The 23,457-nt window shown below is 39.0% G+C and overlaps 1 protein-coding gene across 4 annotated transcripts in view; it reads left to right on the top strand.

Moving 5' to 3' along the window:
* The first annotated feature begins 4,006 nt into the window (after positions 1–4,006).
* The window catches only part of ALCAM (activated leukocyte cell adhesion molecule), a 202,821-nt gene continuing 183,370 nt past the window's right edge, over positions 4,007–23,457 (top strand). For all 4 annotated transcript variants that reach the window (XM_027585200.2, XM_027585199.2, XM_035728942.1 and 1 more), the window contains exon 1: positions 4,007–4,641. In XM_027585200.2, the coding sequence (XP_027441001.2) occupies positions 4,569–4,641 (73 nt within the window). In that variant the 5' untranslated portion in view covers positions 4,007–4,568. The remainder of the gene's footprint in view (positions 4,642–23,457) is intronic.

The following is a 23,457-nucleotide window of genomic DNA, read 5'->3' as shown; positions in this document are numbered from 1 at the left end:
AGAAGAAAGTGAATTAGATTTGTTGCAGGCCCTTGAACTGCATACAAGTTTTGTTCAAAAACTAAGAAGGCACACAGAGCACTGTGATATAAGGTGGTAGGAACAAATGTCACCAGTCTCCAATGCCATCTTTGGTGAAATTTCATTTCCAGTGGGAAATTGTTTACATTAGAACAACAACAGCAAACAATCATCTCAACTTTTCAAATGTTCACATGCCTGATCTATGCTGTCACATATTGTTGGTCAGTGTTTTAATACAGGACAAATGGTCCTGGTCTGAGCCTTAGGGGTCCTGGGTCCTAAGTTCTCATCTCAATGGATTCCAAGTAGGAAATTAGCCTACAGTGCTGTGTCACTGTTTTGAACGTACTGTCCTGACTGATGATTTCTTTTATACTGAAGATGCAAAACTCTTTTCATGTTCTTGGTAACATGAAGTATGTTTTTCTCTGGCTGAACATTGTTCATTTTATTTCTTATAGTAAGAAGTACCCAACATCATGCTCTGATGCATGACTAAACTGGTAAATATCACTGGAAAACTGTGTATTCTCAGTCGTAACAAAAAGCAATTGTGATCCAGATACAGGTGGGAAAGTTCTTCCTCTTAAGAACAAGATAGGTGGATCCAATCCTCCATTCCCTAGATTTCGAAGGACAAATACTCTCTTCAATACATTATTCTGTGGGTCTTACATTCTCAAGTTTCTTAACTCTTGAGTTTTTGCTTATGGTAAATTATTTCAGTCTAGAAACGGCCTTGACATCTCATATGCACTGTACATGGCTCATAAAGATAGGATGCACTGCCTGATTAGTTAATTTCCCTAAGGAAAATGTGTTTGAGTGTAGAAGACTTTATTAAAGTTTTCAGAAGATGAAGAAATTTGTATCTCAATCAAGCCTCCCAAACAAACAAACAAAAAGTCATAAATTTGTTAGACATCTCTGATAAGCAAAGTGGATAATGATGAGCAAAGTGGATAGGAATGAAGCTCTAAAATCAAATATGTTTTCCTCTGGCTGAACATTATTCATCTGACCTCTTGTAGTAAGAAGTAGCCATTATGATGCACTGATGCATGACTAAACTGGCTGGTAAGATATTGGAATCATCTAGAATCAAAGTGCCTGGGGTAGAAAAGAGGCTTTACTAGTACTCTCAATCATTATGTGACCTTCATGTCTCTGGGCTTCAGTTTCTTCATGAGTAAGATGAAGATGCCAACAGCACCTACCTCATAAGATTTTTTTGAGGGGGGAATTATTTCATTAGTTCATATAAATCGCTTAGACTAACCTAACATACAGTAAGTTATCAATAACTGTTACTATTTAATTAATTAAAGTATATTTACAGGTCTTCGACCATTTCCAAACTCATATGATTTGGTCCTTGACCTTTCCTTTCTCTCAGTATCTTCCCCCTCACTCCCCTGTTAAACTCCTATTTATTTTTGTTATTTTGTATAATTCCTATCTTAATTTTTATTGTGTTGTTTAATATAGAGTAGTATGACCATAACTTTGTGGCCTTAGCTATATATAACTAAAAGCCTTTGGAGTTACTGTTGCAAGTGGCTTATCAAGGCATTTTCCTAAACTAGGACATATTCCTCTGTAAAAGGGACTCTTGAAGCAAGTGACTCTACAAACAAATATGTATTATACATACACATATGTGTGTGTATATATGTTGCTTTCAGAATTCCATACATGTGCATGGGTGTGCAAAATATCTCTAATTTTGATCCAATCTAGCCGCATACCTTTGAAGGTGGTACTCTCCTATGTCACCAAACTTTAATTACGAAAGACAGACTTTTGTTCAAGGTCAGTCACTGAGTAAGTGCAGAACAGAGATTTTAACTAGACTGACTACTTTCCAAAGCCAGAGCTCCTTCTATTATACCTAAACAGTTATTTCTGTGATATCACTTAATCCTCACCAGTCTCAACAGGGTGGCACTATTGTTACCACTTTTTACAAGTAAAGACACTAAGGCTTTGAGAGGTTACGTGAGTTGACCAAGATCATGACGCTAGTGAATGTCAGAGCCCAAGTCTGTCTTTTGCAGATCTACTTTTTAGCAATTATGCTGTTTTAACTCCCACCCCAAAACAAAGGGGGTCAGGTAGACAGAGTGGGGGATCCAGGTTGAATATATAGTTGGGATGATTTGTTGTAGTGGAAGCTACTTAAAGTTGCTGTTAAAAGAAAAACAATTTCCTAAAGGAATTCTGAGATCCCTTCGGAATGCTAGCAATTCCCAAACTCAGCTTATGAAACACTGAATTAAAAGGCATCTGTCTCCTAGCGTTAGCCTTCCTACGGGTTCACAAGATGCAAATAAAATGTTAATGTTAAATCCAAGCCGGAAAAACTACTTATTTTGAAAGGAAAAATAGAAGATCTACTCTAGAATACTGTTGCTATAAAGAGAACCGGGAGGACAAGACAGGCAGGCTTTTGACAAAAAATCACAACTGAAGATGGAGCTTTAATAGTTTCCAGCGTAAAAAGATAAAAGAATTCAGCGATCACAGTGTGTGTGTGTGTGTGTGTGTGTGTGTGTGTGTGTGTGTGTGCGCGCGCGCGCCTGTGTATGCTTGTTTTAATAAGCTTCTCCAGGTAACCATCTAGCTGGTGACTAGAAGCCCTCTGATGAAAGCGCAGTATGTGACGATTACTAGTTGACATGCTCTGCTGGAGACTAGCCTCACACAGGGGTGACCCTGTGATGCACGAACGGCTATTTAATGCCCTGGCGAAGTGGTTCAGGTACCACAATTTTATTATGCTTCCGGGATAAGAGTTGTAATCCCGTATCCCTGATTTAGAGCCACTTAAGGCTCCGACAGCTCCAACCCGGAGTTCAGAGAAAAATAATTCCTTCATGGTCTCTGTCTGATCTGAAAAAGACACAGTTTCCCGATGTTCCGCCTGGGAGATGTTTCAATCTTTAGAAACTGCCAGAGAAGCCTGCCCATCTGCTGGGATGCCTGGCTTTCTGGAACGGACGAGGAGGAGCTTGGCTTTTAATCTGAGTAACTTGAGAGGATTTGCTGTTTGTAACTTAAAAATCGCCGCTTAATTCAAAAAAAAAAAAAAAAAAGACACGCTCTGGCAAAAAGACACTGGGAAAATCCGTGTGACGAAGTATGGTCTAGAAATTCCTCATTTAATTTCCCCCGGAAAGAGTAAGTATTTTCTATTTGGTACTGGGCAGTCGACTCAAGTGATCTGCCTTCAAAAGAAGGTATGTTGGAGAGGTGGGTTGTTGGGGGGGCGAGGAATTAGCCCAGTATTTGGATTGCCCCCGGCCGACCAGCAGCTGTTCCAGTTAACTCTCAGGAGGCGAGGGTCCACCTCTGCCACGCCCTCCAGACTTTTCTTCCTCCTCCGCTCCCGCCCTTAGACCCAAGTGGCGCCCCCTCCCTCCTCCCCCCGGTGAATTCTCCCCCCCCGCACCGTCCTGCCCCAAGACTCTTCACTGAAGATGGAGGCTGCAACATCACCGCCGAAAAAATCCCTGAGGAGAGAGCCACTGTAATAGAAATCTGGGGCAAGCGGTTTCTGAACCTGGCGAGGCTGGGTGGGCACCAAGAAATGGGAGTCCGCACCGAGAGGGCGACGGTAAAGCCACTGGAAAGAGGCAGTCGCGCGAGCCCAACCGGCGCGCGCGGCTCCTGTGTCTGCTCCCTTTTGGCGAGAGGGGCCCCGGGGGCGGAGCTACGGGAAAGCCCCTCCTACTCGGGGCCTAGGGATCCGGCGAGCGCCTCCCCCGCGAAGTGCCAGAGCCGGACTGGGTCTGCGACTCGGTCCTGCAGCGCCTCTAGGCTGCAGGTCGGTGCTCCAACCACCTGCTCGGCGCCGCGTCCAGGGAAGCGGGGAGAGAGGAGGGAGGGGGGGAGAAGGGAGGAGGGAGAGGGGAGGAGGAAGGAGGGAGGGGGAGGAGGGAGGGAGGAGGAGGAAGGAGGGAGGGGGAGGAGGGAGGGGGAGAGAGGAGGAGAAAGGCAGCTTACACACGCCTTCCAGTCCCTCCACTCAGAGCAGCCCGAAGACCGCTGCCGCTGCCGCCGCCGCCGCTTTCGCTGCTACCGCTCTGCCACCTGAGGGGACCGCCTGGACTCGCCGCCCCTGTTGCTACCCTCGGCGATTCCTTTCTAGCACCGGCCTTTTTATGCACACTGCCACTACCATTAAATATTATTATTCCAAGAGAAGGAGAATAACAGACCAGACTAAAAGAACCACGTACACCTTTCCGAAATACTCAAGTGTCTCCAGGGAAGAGAGGGTCACCGGTGCTTGGAAGGGCAGCCCAGGGGCCAAGGGCAGGTGTTGAAGGGGAGGGAGGAAGAGTTGGGGCACTGCGTGGTGGAAAGTTGCTTGCGGCGGAGACCCAAAGGTCCAGCGCCCAGAGCCCAGGGGGACCGTGTGTCTGGGAGAAGCCGCTGCCCCTGCGTTCGGACCTGCGAGCTCGCGGGCAGCGCGGGGCCGGGGACGACGCCCCCTCCTGCGGCGCGGACTCTGTCGGTGGCCCCCGAGGAGGAGGAGGAATATGGAATCGAAGGCGGGCCCCTCCTGCCGTCTAGTCTTCTGCCTCTTGATCTCCGCCGCTGTCCTCAGGCCAGGTGAGCAGGGGCCTCAGAGCAGCCCCAGGCCGATGTGGGCCGGGGGTAATTTCCTACGTCCCCGGCCAGGGCCTCGCACCTCCCGGGCAGTGCGCCCGGGCGTGTGGGGGAGGTAAGGGGACGGCGGTGCGGGCACAGAGCTGGCCCTGAGTTCAGTCACCTGTGCCGCACGTTTGGGCCCGGCCGGTTGGCTCAAGTTTGGGCAGGGACTGGGGGCATTGGGTAAATCTCCAGGAACTTTGGGTGCTGCGGGCGTTGGGGCTCCAGGAGCCCGTGGGCAGGATTCATCTGGTTCTCTCTCCTTCCTCCTGCAGCTCCCGCCTAGGTGGCGAGCCCTTGCCCTCTGACAATTCCTTCAGTCTCTGGATATCAAAGCCCGCGTCACTGCGCTCGGGGCAGTTTTCCTTTCGCTTAGCTCGGTGGCAATAACTGCCCGCACTTTTTTGTATTAAATTCCCTGGTAACTTCCCCCCGGTAAGAGGTGAAGAAGGGAGGGATGGAAGAGAAGGGGGGGGGGCTTTGATCACTCCCTTAAAAACCTACAGCTTAAATCATGGTTTGAACTCCCCTCCCCCATTGTCTGGATGGGTAGTGATTGCAGGGGTGAGTGGTGGTAGGCAAAGAACACAGCCTGAGCTGGAATTAGCATCCAGGGTTCTGAGACCTTAATGAGCGATTTGTGGATTTTTTAGGACCTGTGATTCAACCTCAGTTTTTAGTTATGTACTGAGTCCCAGAACAAAAATAGGCAAAATCCCCAATAACTAAAATATCTAGTCGGGAATCCCTTTCCGACCCTAGGGACGGCCCCTGGGGCTGTCATCCTGAGACCCATCAGTCGGCTGACTCGAGTTGGTCCTTACAGGGCATCTTGTATGTTCGCCGTCAGTTGATAGAGCATTAGGTTCATTTTATCGCTAGACTTGAGGATTTTTTGGAATTTTTTTCTCCATTTGAAGTTTTATCTCTAGCCCTTCGTAGATAATTTGCAAGTAAAACTCCTACTTCCTGGTTTGTTTCTTTGTTATTTTTTTTCGGCTTCTGTTTGTTCTCGTGCCCTTTTCTTTAGTTTTTGTTAAAGAAAGACTCACTTCCCTTTAGCATCTTTAATTTCTGCCATCCCTTCAGTTGTTGGCAAACTGAGGCCAAAAACAGGTTTGAAAGCCTCTGGGTCTCTCCCAGGAAGAGAGGGAAAGTGAGGCTGGGGACTAGAGTCTGAAGATCACGAGTGTTTGTGAACTGCTGCTACTGTGTCGCTAGTGGTGGTGGTGCGGGAGGGGGGTGCCCTCTCCGGATCTCTTTATGATAAAGTTACATTTCTGGGTGAGGTAATGAGCTCACCTGCAGTTCTGAGGCTAGAGAAAGAAGTGTCTGTGACAAATCTCTGGCTCTGGGGCGGAGCCTGTGAAACGCAAGTAGAACCGAATTTAAAGCAGGTGGGGTGGGGTAAAAACACCCGGTGGTGGGAAGGGGAGACACCCTTGACTTTGGCACATATGTGTATTTCACTTTTTCAAGATCCCATTGTCCCATGTGAGAGGGAAGGGTACTCACTCTGGAGCCGAGGGGAGAGGAGGGTTGATGGGGTGAGGTCGTTGGTAAAATGCAAAGATCCATCCTCCCACAGTTGGTTTTCAGTTTAACCCTCTGGTCATTTTGAGAGTGCAGTCTCACCTACACCCACACTCCGGGACCACTCGCACACTCCCAGTTCCCTTTTCCGTGCGGTCGCTCTGGGATTTATTTTCCGTTGAGCCACCTCGGGGGACAGATTTTCCCTCACATTTAACTGCTAAAAAGGGAAAGGTTCCGCTTTCAGACTTCCTTGTACGGGATTCTTTTGGAGCGGCAAGCTCGCGTTTCCACCAGTACCCAGCTGCGCGCTTTCGGTGAGCAGGGAGTGTTCTCGCCGCGCTGCCGACCTCGGCTGATCTGAGGGTCAGAAACCTCAGCCCCTCAGATCAGTGGTTTCCTTGAATTTATCGGGCTGGCATATGTGCGGAATTTTTGGTGCCGTGTCACTGTGTTTTTTTAAAGAAAGGGTTGTGGCACTAAAAGCGCCTTGTCCAGACTTAGGACCCAAGTCCTGCAAGGGAAGTGCGCCTCCTTCGGAGCCCTCTGCGTAGCTGAGCCCGGTGGGGCTGCAGTTCCAATGGCTGGCTTAACCAGAGACTGATTTACCCGCCGGCAGCCCTTCATTTCCGGAGCACTTTTAGTAGTATGTGTCGAGACCTAGAGAACAAAAATTCGAGTTTGTGAAACTGCTCCTGCAGGTCTTTTGGTCTGTAGTTGCCAAGTAGTCATTGATATGGTTCTGGCATGACATGTTACCTGTTTTGAAGGGAGGGAGAGAATATGCATGAACCACAGAAACTGAATTTGGAGATAAAGGCAATGAAGTAAGTGCTCAGCATCCGAGGAAACAAAAATCTCATTATCCTTGTAGAAAGAGCGTCAGCCTGTGGTGACATTTTGCATTGCTTTAAAAAATGCTTTCCTTGATTATTTGCAACAAGGAGGTGGGACCCTGCAGTTAACTGTTTCTTCTCAGGGGTCATTTGTGTGTACCGCTCTCAGGAATTTTTCTTAATTTCTTACAAGGTTAATTCCAAGACGTAAGCACACTTAAAGTTTCCTCCCCCCCACCCCCCCACACACAGTGGGTTATTATGTTTTCAGCACATTCAGTTTTACCTCAATAGGCCATGGGGAAAGCATCAACTCAAATAATGTCCTTGCAGACTGCCTGATGTGGGACTACCAAAATTTATTAATTTAAAAACTGCAAACTGCTTAGTTACCAGTAAATATTGCTTTTTCCTTGATGATTTATTTAATCCAATAGCAATTTACAACTTAATGGGGTACTATTTTCAGTAAACTGCTTTTCTAGGCTTGGCTCAACATCATTCACCTTTGGGCACTTGAGCAAGTTATTTCACATACTCGGGCCTTGGCTCTCTCATGTGTAAGTAAAACAGTGGACTAAGGATCTATTCTCTGAGATCTCTTTAGATCGAAACAGTTTCTAATGACTTAAGGTAAAAAGCTGATTTGGGCAAGGCAGAGTCGTTATCCAGTTGTATTTTTCTAATGCTTTCAGACCGACTGAATGGATACAGTTCATATAAATTGTGTTGCTAGAAAATGTCAATGGAACCCAATTGCGAATTTTCCATCTTTTTTCCTACTTGTATAAATCCATTATAATATCTTGTGCTTACTCCTCCAGGCCTGAACAGGGCTATTAAAAAAAAAAAAAAGTGTGATAGAGAGGAATTAATATCTCACTGTCCTGGGAAAAGAGACCCCAACAGTGGGAAAGATTTTTAGGTCTCAAAAAACCCCATTAGGTAACCCATCTCTCCTGGAAGATTGCCTCTATTTTAACTGCATATGTGGTTCCTAGAATGAAATGTAAGTGATGGTTGATGCTAATATGTTCATGTGACAAAGCCTGTGTGTACATCCTAAAGATGCCCCTAAACAAAGTAGTTGGTTTTAAGTGCAATATAGAAGGAAATAGAAAATTGAAAAGTTTTCCTGTGGTTTTAAAATCTATACAAATCCAAAATATTTTTGTGACAAAATTCCAAACTTTTCCGGACTTTTATCTAACTTATCTTTTTAAATAGAATTTTGGAAGAGAATGCTTGTTTGCTGTTAACTTATTAAAAAGAGGAAAATCAATAAAAACCTACTTTAATAGTCTTGAGTGTTACCAGAAATTATTATTATTTTTTTTATTGGAGTCAGCACTCATGTGTTCAGTTTTCAGTTATGCCATATAAGAGTGTTCTGACTTAGGGAAAGCTATTTTTCCGTTCCTTCTTATTTCCCATTTGTAAAATTTTCTTCCTTTGTAATGCATGGTTTTGATTTTGATGAAATTAGTAATTACCTTGCTCAGCATTTTGAATTTTTCAACTAAAACATGCTATATTAATTAAGACTTTTATTATATTATTAATAGAAAAGCACTATTACATTTAATTATCATTGTGACCATTTTTTTTTGTCAGGCAAAAATGTCTGTTTTCTTTTTTCTCCTTTTTCTTTTTTTCCCTCAAGTTTTCATGTCGCTAAACACAGGCCTTTGTAAAATTGAGCACTAAGTTGTCTGCATAACTTGGTGTTAGATGGCAGTATTTTGTCATACAGTATCTTAAATGCTTTATAATCTCCTTGTTTCATAGTCTTAAACACATTTCTTTCTGTTCTGGCCATTTATTTAGCATAAAACATCATCAAAGAGTTCTAGCTCTCTAAAGCTGTTAACTCAAGCAGACACATGCATATATATCCCAAATATGCAGGAAAGCAACATAGGTGCAGCTATGATAAAATAGCATGTATAGGGCGCCTGGGTGGCTCAGTTGGTTAAGTGTCTACCTTAGGCTCAGGTCATGATCTTAGGGTCCTGGGATCCAGCCCCGCATTGGGCTCTCCGCTCCGTGGCAAGGGTGCTTCTCCCTCTCCCTCTCCTTCTGTGATCTCTCTCACTCTCGCTCTCTCTCAAATAAATAAATAAAATCTTAAAAAATTTTTTATTTATTTATTTATTTGACACAGAGAGAGAGAGAGAGAGACAGAGAGAGAGGGCATACAAGCAGGGGGCGTGGGAGAGGGAGAAGCAGGCTTCCCGCTGAGCAGGGAGCCCAATGCAGGGCTCAATCCGAGGACCCTGGGATCATGACCTGAGCCGAAGGCAGACACTTAACCAACTGAGCCACCCAGGCGCCCCTAACATATGTCTTTTATATTTAAGAAGAAGATATTCTAGACTATTGGATGAGGTTAAATCCTATAGTTATTACAAGTATCTTTATGGTATATAAACTATTATTATATATTTGGAGTCACTGATATTTCCATCCAGTTGATTCTTTGTTTAAATAACAAAATTTATATGCTTCCCTCCCCACCTTATTACTAGATGTAATATCATATATATTTCAGCTAGGACTAGTTCTAAATGTGCTGTGGTATTCAGTTTTGTTTTTATGGTAACCTATTATCATAGTCCATTATTGTAGTGTATGTTCCAAGAATGAAATTGGCTTTTAGTGTTTACTCTCTTATTTATCCAGTTAGTTCTCAGTTATCCATTCCATTCAAGGGGAAATTGGTCCAACCCAAAATAATTCTAATCAAAGGATTACTTAATTCAACTTTGAGTTGAAGTATTTCAATGAACATGCCTATGTCTAAGAATTCATAGTATTGCAACATAATGAAACTAAACTCCAGGAGAATAGATTAATCAGAAATTAGATCCCTGTCCACCTTCTCTGGCTTGTTAGCCAGCCCTGCCCCCCCCCCACCTTTTTCCCCTAAAACTGCCTTCTCTATTACTACATGAGCCATACATCCCATTATAGCCACGACAGTCCTGGTTTATCCTGATGTCCTGATTCAGTTATTAATGGTACCTTATTTCACCCTCAAAAGTGCAGTTGGGATGACAAATTATATAGCCACCATGATTATTAATGATGTGTCTGTTGATATGTCTGTCTTAGACTACTTAACTATAAGTACTGTCATCCTGACAAAATGCATATTTCTAACCTTTTTTTTAAATCAGGTACAATGAAATATCAATAAGAGGCCACAAGTACTTTTAATGTCAAGGAGAGATGTGAGGTTATAGCCTGGAACCTTAGAATATTGTAGTGGGTGTAAAACATTAAGGATCCCATATTTGGAATGGAAACCAAATTGACCTGAGATACCAAGAGAATAATGGTGTTTGAAATTCACCTGGGAGCTATACTTCTTATCTAGGGAAGGCTGATTTCAGTCTGAGAAATTCCTTCTCAGCCATTTTGCACAATTCCCATTCTGTTCTTGTTTGAGGTTTCTCAGTAGCTCCACTATTAACTGGATTTGAAAATAATTATCAGGGATACATATATAGTTGAAGGAAGCTCTTAAGTCTTTTGTACATGTAAGTTACAGTTGTGTCACAACTGGTGACCTGACTAGGGGCAGCCAACAATATGGCTAGGACAATTTTTGCCAAGACTGACTATTCCTAATTAGGCACCCATGTGTTATTTGGTCCATTTATATAAGTGTTTCAGGTACTCAGAAAACCCCAAAAGGGAATTGAGGTAGGAAAGGTTGAGAGAATATTATCTAAGCACACAAAGTAAAGGATGCCATGGTTTTATCCTCACTAATAAGGCCGAATGAAGGGAGAGGGCATTGGTCACTGTGGCTAAAACTCTTGTCAGCACATTTCCGACTATTTTCCCTAATGGTCGGAGGGCTTATGGGTATGGAATTTACCTAGTTCCAAATCAAGAAGAAAACATAAAAACATGTGTAGCTACTGTTACTAAATTTTTGAACCATAGAATATCAATTAACTAGGCTGTGTAATAGAGCACTCCAATACATAGTGGTTTAAACAGCAACAATTTTATGCAGTTCATTATTTTGCATTCTGGCAACTTAGTCTGGAGAGTTGGGTGTTTTTCTGATTTTAGTTAGATATCTTCATTTTACTATAATTTGCTGCGTGTCAGTCTAGGCAGTTTTGCTTCTGGGAGTTGGCTGGTCGTCATTCAGGGAAAATTGACTCTTCTCCATGGTCTTTCATTCTCTAATAGGCTTCCCTAGGCTTAGTCTCTTGGTGGAAGCAGGGTTTTAAGAGAAAGCATAAATATGGAAAGCTTCTTCTGGCAAACCATCACTTTTGCCACAATCAGCTGGGGAAGACAAGTCCCAAGCCCAGCTCAAATTTAAGGGTGGGGAAATCATCTCCTACTGAATGGAAGGAGCTAAATAACTTGGCAAATAGTGTGGATAAACCCCAGGAGAGAGCATTAGTACCATTTTTGCAGTCAGTCAACCAGTGGGGGATGTGACAGCAGCAAGTATCCTTACTTAGCCCCATACTCATTGTTTACACCTTCCTCTTCTAGATCCTATGAGAGAATATGAGAGATTGTAGAGACTCAAGCAGTGTCAATAAAACCACTATCCTATGGCTGAACCCTTATCGTCCCTGAAATAGAATTATGGAAAGTGTGTGTGTGTGTGTGTGCACGCGCGCGCATGAAAGAAAGAGAGAAAGAAGGAAAGAGGAGAGAAAGGGAGGGAGGGAGAGGGAGAGAGCACACACAATTTTGAAGTGTTAAAGGCATGCAAATCATGATCAGAAGTAAAATGTGATAGAAGAGGTATTGTTGGAAAAATGAGAAATTGCCTTGGACGTTCAGCTGGTTCAGTTCTCTTATTTGACAGCTGAGATAGATGAAGCCAGAGCTTAAAAGATTACCTAAAATTCCGTAGCAAATTAGTCAGTTTTTTGAGACAATGTTCTTAGTTTCATTTATGCCTAAACTCATAGGTTCCAGGTTTGGAGGTATAAAGGACCTTAAAATTACTTAGGTACTTGCCTAAGTGTCACATTGTTGGCCAGTCCAAGATTAAAACTCATGTAAATTAACTTGAAACTAAAATATCAGTGTATGTTAACTAAATGGAATTAAAATAAAAACTTAGAATCACTCATGGAAATTAACCATTAGCATATATAACAGCATTCAGTAATTGTTTATTGAGTGCTCAGTATGTGCAAAGCATTGTGCTTGGTCTGGGGATACTGCAATAAAACTAAGTACTAGACAGTTAAGGTCTTGTCACGCCAAGAAATTATGTTCTCTCGGGGAAATAGACATCGGTCAACTAATGATATAATTTGCTAGAAGTTTTGCTAGGTACTACAAGGACAAATAAAGAGCATTTTACATCAGAATGGCCAGACTTGGCCTGGACTTTAGGAAAAATTTGGCAAGGTTCTTTCAGGAAGTAACATCTGAGGTATGTGCTGAGGAATAATCAAGCAGAAGATACGGGCTGAGAAAACGGCATGAGTTAAGATGTCAACATGGGAAGGAACATGGCTTCTAACTCCTGGAGGTCACCAGGAATTCTTTGAAATCCTTCAAATACTTTTCCTGTAATTTCCCTAATTTACTCACCGGTTGAGGGCTTCAGAGAGGGTCTGTTTGATCTTATTCAAATACTCATATACAAGTAAATATTTGCAAATATACTCCCCCCCCTTTAAAAAAATCAAGTGGGAACATACTATACATGCCATTTTGTACCTTTCCTTTTCTACTTAACATCATCACGTTTTGGAGAGTTAGAGATTACCCCATATCAGCACATATAGCTCTATCTCATTTTTGAAGGTGTTTTGAATTTTAGTGTACACACCATTTAACCATTTCCCCAGTTCTTGGAAATGTAGACAAAAAGACTGTTTCCAGTCTTTGTTACAAACATGACTGTAGTGAACATCCTAATATATGTTCTTGTTCATATGTGCCATTACGTTGGTAGGAAATGTCCTGAATGTGAAATTGCTGAGTCAAAGAATATGTGCATTTTTCATTTAGAAAGAAATTCTAAAATTACAGTTCAAAGAGTATATACTGTATTGTATATTTGGAAGCTGCTAAGAGAGAAGATCTTAAAAGTTCTTATCACAAGAAAAAATTGTAACTGTGTGGTGAGATGTTAACTAAACTTGTGATAATCATTTTGCAATATATACATATATCACTGTGTTATACACCTAAAACTAATACAATGCTGTATGTCAGTTATTTTTCAATTAAAAAAGAGTGTATATCTTTAGAATTCTAACAAGAGCATATGGGGATGCCCCTCCCTCGGATTAATAGTACAGACTTTTGGAGAAAATATAACTTAAAAAAAAAAACAGGATAATAGGTTGATTCTTATTTATTTCAAACTGTGGGAAAAATGAGAATTATAAGAGTAATAGGCACACACATGCTCACATGTAAGGCAAAAGCTTTAGATAGTTTGGTGCTTAAATTTATGACGTATGTATTGGGGCTGAAAATGGGTGAAAGAAGTGCATTTATAATGAATTATTATCATCACTCTTTCCACATAAGATGGTTAACTTTTAGAACATGAACTGTGTAAATGTAAGTTCATATTTCCTTTCATTTTGGAAGATTCATACTCAATGGGATCAGATTAACTAAAACAGTGGATTAAGAGACAACAACATGTGAGCCTTAAGAGTAGTTGATATTATTTTATATTACACAAATGGTTTCCAAATATTTGTGTTAGTTCATTGTAGGTAAATATACATTGTGTAGGCGGATTGACTAATGCCATTTTGTAAGCCCTGCATAATAGGTCTTACTAAACAGATTCAGTTATTTTTAAGTAAGTCATATTTTAAACAATTCTTCCAACAAGTGTGTTTTAACAGGCTCGTCAAAATTGCTTACTAGTGGATAAAAAGTATCATCTTCTGTAAATTTAGTGCCATTAAATATGTTTTACCCTGTAATTTTTAGACCTATTATAGAAAAGAGTAAAATGTATTTTTATTGCAACTTCTATATAAAAAATTTAACAATATGCCTATGAAGAGTTTTCAACAAGTATGTGCTGAGAATATATTTTTTAAACAAGGCAACAAATATTCATGATGGAATTAATATGAGTATGCACAAACTGTAATTTCAAAAATAAAGCAGTTTCTGCCTAGCATTTAGTTTTAAATATTTCAACTTGTGGCATGTATACTTTATTCTGCAAGCATTTTCTCTACCTGGTGATAGCTATGACACTTCCTAAGAAAAATGCTTATGTTGGTTATAAGACATAGGTTTTATATTTTTGCAGAGATGGGCTTGGCTCTAAATATGAATAATGCTTTTGCTATCAGATCTAAGAGTAAAATGTAATACATATTTGGATTTACCCTGTTGGATTAATCCTTTACTCAACCCAACCCCAGTGGATGGTAATCTGGTTCTCAAATAGAAATTTTCTTTTGGAAATGACTGTTTAGTATGAGATAAAATGGCTTTTCTTATCACACTAGAATGACAAATAAGTATCTGTTTATTAAAACAAAACCTGCATCTGCTCAGCTGTTTTTCTCTTTGCTGATAAGAAATATGTCTCCTTTCTAAAATAAGTGATAAAACGATAAAAAAAGAGTAGAGTTTCAGGGTATGGTTTAGAGGTTATCATTTTTCAAAATTGATCCAAAATGTTTGGTTAGAAAGGATTTGAACTTCCTGAGTAGTGATTTTATTGTAGATAGTACGGTTATACCTCTGTCATATTTAAAAAAAAAATTCTCTGCTTAATTTTTATGGAATGTCAGGGCTCACAGATTTCACAGACTTATCAATTCATAGCCTAAGTCCTATTGCACTGGAGTCCCAGGGCTTGGGTGGTGGATCTGAGCGTTAGTTTGATTTTCTAGCTCTTGTCTCTGTTTTCTGATTTGTAATGTGAGGATAACAATATTACCAAGTTATTTGATACGGATATCCCAATAAGGTAATGGAGTGTATAGCATTTTTCCGTGCCTGACACATAGTGCACTCTCAACCAATAATTGTTACGAATCACGTTTTTTAGTAATCATAAAACTATAATAATGTCAGTTTATTCATACCAGAAAAATAGGTGAAAATACCTCACTTCACTGCTTGGAGGATATATTTCAGTTCCATCTAAGTACATTTTGGGGGATTTCCATAACAAAGTTGGACTTCATATTCTTATTAGAATGTTTCATAGTCCCAATATCTGTCAAGCAATTTCAGTTTTATCAACTCAAGGAAAACAAACAAACAAAAAAACCCCACAAATTGAAAATTACAATCTTAAATGTGATTCCTGCAAGCCAAAACTATTAAGAAAGAGTACACACTCTAAAATTATAAGGACAACTGCAGTTTATAAAATTATCCTTAGAAATTGATATTGTGTATGTGTTTATAATTTGAAAGATATTAGACATTAGAAAGAAAAAAATTTACTATTATAATAATTTTGATGATAAAATTATGATTTTATATACAAGGCACATTTTCTCAACTATAATTCAATAGGGGGAGCTCCACTACTTTCCTTTTATGAATACTGTAGGGTGCTTCTGTTTATTATGATTTTCTGGTGGTGTCTAATTTAATAGTGAAATTATTAAGAATCTATAATTTGAATGTTAACGATATTTTAGAAATTGAGTAATATCCTTATTTATGGGATTCAAAAATGCTTCTACAAATAATACATGCTTTAAAATCCTGGTTTTTAGTTTTCTATATCCTTTGGATAATAAATCCCTAGAAGAAATTAAAGTGGCTATACTCCTATAAGCATACTTCATACATTCTAATGTAGCAAGGCATTGAAGGAGAACAAAGTTTATTTCCAATTATAAAATACTGAATTTTTTGATACTACTTTTGTGTTACCTATTAAATGGAAACAGCTATCTATTTGAATAGGAGAGGAGAAATAGCTGGTATTCTTCTCAATTACTCTGCCTAGTTTTTTTTTTTTTATTTAAATTCAATTAGCCAACATATAGTACATCATTAGTTTCAGATGTAGCATTTGATGATTCATCAGGTGCGTATAACACCTGGTGCTCATCACATCATGTACCCTCCTTAATACCCATCACCCAGTTACCCTATTCCCGCACCCACCTCCCCTTCCGCAACCCTCAGTTTGTTTCCCAGAGTCAAGAGTCGCATGGTTTGTATCCCTCTCTGATTTTTTCCCGTTCAGTTTTCCCTCCCTTCCCATATGATCCTCTGTACTATTTCTTATATTGCACATATGTGTGAAACCATATGATAATTGTCTTTCTTTGATTGACTTATTTCACTTAGTATAATACCCTCCAGTTCCATCCATGTCAATGTAAATGGTAGGTATTCATCCTTTCTGATGGCAATGCCTAGATTTTTAACCAAATGATTATAGATTTCTACATGGAACCAGTCTATACTCACATCTTTCTCTCTCTTTTATTTTCCCAACTATCCCCTTGATTCAGATAACTCCAACTATATTTTCAATCTAAGTTGATCCATCACCTGTGTGTGACCATGACAATTTATTTACCTTTTATGAGATTCACTTTAGTCACAGAAGTATTGTATCATATGATTTCCAAGAGCTTTGAAGCTTAAAGATTCTAAGATTCAAAATTATACATTGATTTAGAGAAATCTGTATAGGTTTGAACTGATGGAAAGCAATAACTATTATTGGAGGTCCAATTAAAAAAAACATTTAAAATGATGATCCCCATTTATTTTTTTATTCAAAATGGAAATTATTTTGTTGTTTTGCAGAAAATTGTATAATCCCACACATTAGACCTCCTAATTTATTACTAAAATGCTATGAGTTAAAGAAATGACCCAGTTCTCTGGCATACTTAAGAATTGCCAACACAGTGACAGCTTTTAAACATGTCATCTTGAAATAAGATGTGCTGTTAAGAGAGCAGCCTGGGGATTGAGGCCTGTAGCTTACTCATTATAGTTTTAAGGATTCTTTTAAAGTAAGTAATTGTTTTATTGTGCTTACTTTCCATTATAGATTAGAGTTTGAGAATGTGGCTCTGGAGCCAAATTGTGTGGTTTTGAAACCCATATCTCTCTTCTCCACCTAAGAATCAGGGTGACATTGGGCAAATGGCTTAACCCTTCTCCTGTCCTGACCTGTGCAGTAGGGATAAGCTCATTCAACAGTGTGATTGTCAAATAATAAGCTCTCTATAAATTGTTAGTATTATTCAATTATTTAGTCTCAGTTAATCTTTCCACCTTCCCCAAAATATGATTATAAATCCAATTTACTCCCATGAGTACATAAAAAAGAGAGGCCTCAGGTTGTTCAAAATTATAAAATTGCCAGCTATAGCTCCTCTTCACTACACCTTTTTCCCCCCATCAAGAAATGGCATATGAATAATGGGGACATCATATTATTTTTTGGGTATAGCCTTGAATCTCCTCACTTTATAACACAAATAAGTCATCCACAAATTCCCAAACTTTGTCCACTAATTAGAAGTATCATATTCATTATGACATAATTCTCATCTGATAATGAAACATCATTGCATTGCAACTCTGAGATTGAAACCTAAATTTAAAGGTAAATTTAAAGGTGGAAATGAGACACCTTGCAGGCTGTTGTTCACAGCGCCTGAGAACATATTGTTGTTTTAGGTCATTAGTGTAAGTAGGCGAGAGGTAACTTAGGAGTATGAAAGCATGTGTGTTTAAAAGACAGGTATATGTAGACTCTGGATTCAGAGTAAAATAGAGCATGGTGATGTAATATTTTAAGGAAGTAAAAAATAAGCATAGTCTAATGGATTTCTCAAACTTCAGTCTAGCCCTTCTCTAATCTCTTCTCCCCTCCGCCTCCAAAATGATAAGATGAATAGATTCCTGCTCTGCTTAAGATAAGTCTGTGGCTCCCCATTAGAATGAGGATAAAATACAAAATCGGTTAGCATAGGGACGCCTGGGTGGCTCAGTTGGTTAAGCAGCTGCCTTCGGCTCAGGTCATGATCCCAGGATCCTGGGATCGAGTCCCGCGTTGGGCTCCCTGCTCAGCGGGGAGCCTGTTTCTCCCTCTGCCTGCCACTCCTCCTGCTTGTGCTCTTTCTCTCTCTCTCTGACAAATAAATAAATAAAATCTTAAAAAAAAAAATAAAAGTAGGAAATTCTTAAAAAAAAAAATCGGTTAGCATAGCATTAAAGGTTCTAGTTACATTTTTCAACACAGTCTTTCCTGGAATTCCATGCCCCAGCCATTCTTCTAAATGTACCATAGCCTTCTTGTTCCCTGTCACTGTCTTATTCTAGAACACTCTCTGTCACACCCTCTCCCATCGCCCTTTCTTTGCCTGAATAACTAGTATCCCCATCCTTCAGAACAGAATTTAGATTCCATCTCCTCCAAAAATTTTTCCCCCATCTTTGTAAAGTGTCCATCCTCTGTAGTTTCAGAACTCACTTCACTTATTGCCTATTTATTCTTGCCATTCTTCCCTTGGTTTGAGATCCTGCAGACAGGGGCTGTCTTTTTAATCTTTTTTTAACTCCGTGTCTGCTGATACATAACATATCCTCAGAACATATATGATGATTGAATAAATGGATTAATAAAAATTAGAAATCTTGATTAATGAAACTTATTTAAAATTGCAAATATATTCACATATGAATAAGAAATATTTATAATGAGATAAACTTTCAATTGCTTTTAGAAACTTAATTTGAGAATGATAAGTCTCCTGAATTATGGTTCTTAACAAAACCCACAAAAACATTTGCCATAGTCTACTCAAGCTATACAAATGAAGTACAAAAAGAAATGGAATTGAGTTGGTATTTATTCAAAGATATTCCATGCTTATGGTTTGGAAGAACCAATATTGTTAAAATGTCCATACCACCCAAAGCAATCCTCAGATGTAATGCAATCTCTATCAAAATACCAACATTTTTCACAGACCTAGAACAAGTAATGCTAAAACTTGTGTGGAACCACAGAAGGTCCTGAATACCCAAAACAGTCTTGACAAAGAAGAACAAAGCTTGAAGTGTCATAATCCCAGACTTCAAGATCACTACAGAGCTGTAGTAATCAAAGCATTATGGTGTTGGCACAGCAGTAAATATATAGATCAGTGGAACAAAATACAGAGCCCAGAAATAAGCCCATTCATAAATGGTCAATTAATCTACAACAAAGTAGGTAAGAATATACAATGGTGAAAAGAGAGTCTCTTCTACAAATGGTACTGGGAAGCTGGACAGCTATATGCAAAAGAATGGCACTGGACCACTTTCTTAAACTGTGCCCCAAATTAACTCAGAATTGATTAGACCTAAATGAGACATAAACATAAGCACAAAATGTAAAATTTCTAGAAAACATAGGCAATAATTTCTTTGACATCAGCTATAGAAACATTTTTCTAGATATGTCTCCTCAGGCAAGGGAAACAAAAGCAAGGTTAACCTATGTAAATAAAATAAAAAGCACAGCAAAGGAAATCATTAACAAAACGGCAAGGCAACCGACTGAATGGGAGAAGATATTTGCAAATGATATATCTCACAGAGTTAATATCCAAAACATATAAAGAACTTATAAACTGAACACAAAACAAAACAAAACAAATAATCCAATTAAAAAATGGGCAGAGGACCTGAATAGACATTTTCCCAAGACATACAAATAGCCAACACACACGTGAAGAGATGCTCAGCATCAGTAAGCACGGAAATGCAAATGCAAACCACAATGAGATATCACCTCACTCAAGTCAGAATGGCTAGAATAAAAAAGACAAGAAATAACAAGTGTTGGCAAGGATGTGGTGAAAAGGGAGCCATGCAGTTGGTGGAAATGTAAATTGGTGCAGCCACTGTGGAAAAGTGTGGAGGTTCCTCAAAAAATTAAAAATAGAATTACTATATGATTCGGTAATTCCACTACTGGGTGTTTACTGAAAGAAAGTGAAAACACTGACTCAAAAAGATATATGCACCCCTATGTCTATTGCAGCATTATTTACGACAGCAAAAATATGGAAGCAACCCAGGTGTCCATCCACAGATGAATGGATTTGGAAGGTGTGGGGTGTATATATCTGTATCTATCTATATGAATATTACTCAGATGTATAAAGATGAGATCTTGCCATTTGCAGCAACATGGATGAACCTAGAGGGTATAATGCTAGGCGAAATAAGTCAGACAGGAAGACAAATGCCATGAGATTTCAACTCATGTGTGGAATTTAAAGAAAGAAATGAACAAAGGGAAAAAGAGAAAACCAAAAATCAGACTCTTAAAATACAAACTGGTGGTTGCCAGAGGGGAGGTGGAGGGAAGGGATGGGTAAAATAGATAAAGGGGCTTAGGAATACACTTATAGTGATGAGCACTGAGTAATGTATAGAATAAAAGAAGCTGGAGGAGGAGGAGAGGGAGGAAGGCAGAGAAGAAAGGTGAGGAAGGAAGAAAAAGAAAAAAAAAGAAATGGAAAAATGGAACTGAGTTAGCCTAGTTTTTCTTCCTGGTGCCAATCCAGGCTAACATAAAATAAAAACTTTGATAACTTTGTTCCTCTAGAGCTTCTATAAACATTGAACATTAAATGTAAGATCATCCAGAGAAATATAGAAATTAATTTAAACTAACTTATTTTTAAAACTGTAGGTTTTTCTAGGATGACTCTAAGGATACCTTCTCAATAGGCAGTACATGAGAGGTAATATTTTTATTTCTCTTACTTTTAATTCTTAGATTAAACCTGTGGAGCAGGACGTTTTCCAGAATATGGTAAAAAAAGTACAGAAAAGATTTCATGAGAAAGTGAACCAGTCATGCAGGCAAAATTTAATATATCTGTACCACAGAAAATACATGTGTATTGTGGGTCATCCCTTGAATGCTGTTAACAGTAAAATATTAGAGATAATTTAGAGAAAGTCTGGTATTGGCTTTTGCAAAAGCATTTTCTGTTGAAGAATTTTTAAAATTCAGACAGAAACGCAAGAAAAATTCATGAAAAAAATGGAAATAGTTTATTTTTACTGGAAAACAAAACTTGTGTTCCTGCAGCTAACATATCATTTTAAGAAATAGGCCATTACTGAGTTTTAAAAAAAGTTCAGAATTGGAGTTAAAACTGTATCTCATTATTTGATGGTATTTGATATAGGAAAATGTAATTTTAAGTCTGATGCCTCTTCCCTGGGCAAAATAATTTTAATTTCTATAATCTTTTTACTTAAAGCTTTTTTCAGAGTTCTTGATTTATTTCTTTGCCTAACTTTGTATCCTTCCCAGTTACTCTGAATTTTAACATCTTTATCCTGGTTTTATTCTCTCATTCCTCATAAAAAATCCTATTAGGAATTTTTTACTTAAGTCTTATAGTCAAGTTGTCTCCTGAGTTCCCACCCAGAAATTTTTATATTTTTCTAATATGTTATAAGAGTACTTATCCAGATAAACCAATATAAATCTAGCACGTTGTCAGTGGCAGATCCCATTTATTGAAAACCTTTTATACTATGTATATAATAGTACTTCACAAAAGAATTACTGATATATTTGTATAGCCAATTTTAAGTTTGACAACTAAGTACTTTTTTAGTTTTTTAATTATAAAATCAAATCTTTTAGCCTTTTCAATATAGGACTTTGAATGCAGTATAGCATATGCATCAAAAAGTAGTCAGAGTAAAGGTATTATCAAATAAAAGCCAAGGAAATGGAACTTTCTCTTTCTTCAAATATGTAAAACTGGTTGGGCCATATCAGTGACCTGTCAAGAGTCTGGATTAATCAAATAGTCTACATGACAATTAAATTTTTTTTTTTAACCACTAGAAAAACTGTTATCCATTCCTATGACAAATATTGCCTGGATTCTTGGATTCTTGGCATCTAATATAGGTTTCACATTAACAGTATATGACCCCAAAAAATGACCCAACAAAACATGTAAGACAGTATATAAATGAGTTCTCAATTTTCTATGGAAACAGGGTCCAGGGTTAATGTGGTGAAATAATTTCATCATCAACAAGCCTTATTTTATTCTATGTAAATAGGTTTAAAAAGTTAAGTTTTATGGTAAAGGATGTGATCACAGGAAAAGTGAGTATTCTGTAACAGGAGAGGACACGTGATGTTTAAGAGGACAGATTGTTCTGCTGGGGAAGGTACAGGAGGGAATGAGAGGACCTCTCTCTGACAGAAAGAAGAGAAAGACGAGACCTGGAAATTAGCATGAAAGGGAAATTGCTATAAAAAAAAAAAGATACTGCCACAGATTATTTATGTGGATCAGTAGCATTATACTATAAAACAATTTTTCTTTTTTTGCTTTGCTGATAGCTGATAATATATTCTAGTAATTCCAAGTTTGGATCTCTCCTGTTAGTAACAATCACTAAATTTCTTTTATCTTGAAGAGGGAAGAGCAATGGCTGTCTAGAAACTTCTTACAGAGAAATTTTGATGCAAAGCTCTCTTGAAATCCTGAGAATTATTGACCAAATTTAGTAGTGCTTGTCAAAATCTGCAATGTGAATTCATGATTCTTTATCAAAGTTTAGGAATCTGAATGGCATTAGTTTGCTATAAACTGAAGTTGAATTAAGGAGTGGTAGGGAATATCATTTAATAATAAAATTAAGTAAATATACAATGTGCCTATCAGTTTCCAACTGAGCATACGTGTGTATACTGTGGGGAGTGCAGAAGGCTTGTCTATACAGGTTCATGCCTCAGCTAGTGAGAATGTAGGAAGACAGTGTTTTTGAAATTCCTCCCCTACTGATGGATGGAGCATATATTATTAATATACTATTGAATGATGTGCTCTAAACCCAGGGATCAGTGTGCCTGAGGTAAACTTGAGCATTGAGCTTCTCCTGCTCTTTACCCAAAGAGTGGGGCTAGGGCTGGAATAGAGTTTACTTCCCAAGTTTGTAGAGGAAGTTAAAATTAGAGAAATGAGTGTAAGAGAGAGATAAGTGGGTGATTACTCAAATTCTAGGAAGGGAAGTCTGATGACTGAACAAATTTGAAGGAACAAGAAATGGTTATTGGAAAAGCAGATTTATGAAGACAAAAATGAACCAGTGAAATGTCTGGTTAGAACAGGTGCCTGTGCATCTGTTTGGAATCAACTGCACAATGGTTCATGCATGGACCAACGGAATAGAAATATTCTAGGCCAGCATAAAGTAGAAATTTGGTCCTAGTCACCAGTTCTTTTCCTTGGTTTATTCACAAATAGAGCCCAATAAAATCCATGTTCATTGGCTAGGGACATTATTTCCCATGCTTAGATTTTGCAAGACTTTCCCTCATACCCTACCTTCCTACCCCTTTCCCTATATTCCCTACCCCTAGATATTGACTCTGTTTCCTGTCAGACCTAGA

This window comes from Zalophus californianus, chromosome 1 (genome assembly GCF_009762305.2).
Source record: "Zalophus californianus isolate mZalCal1 chromosome 1, mZalCal1.pri.v2, whole genome shotgun sequence".
In the NCBI taxonomy this organism is placed as follows: Eukaryota; Metazoa; Chordata; class Mammalia; order Carnivora; family Otariidae; genus Zalophus; species Zalophus californianus.
This window is presented reverse-complemented; position numbering and strand designations above follow the sequence as displayed.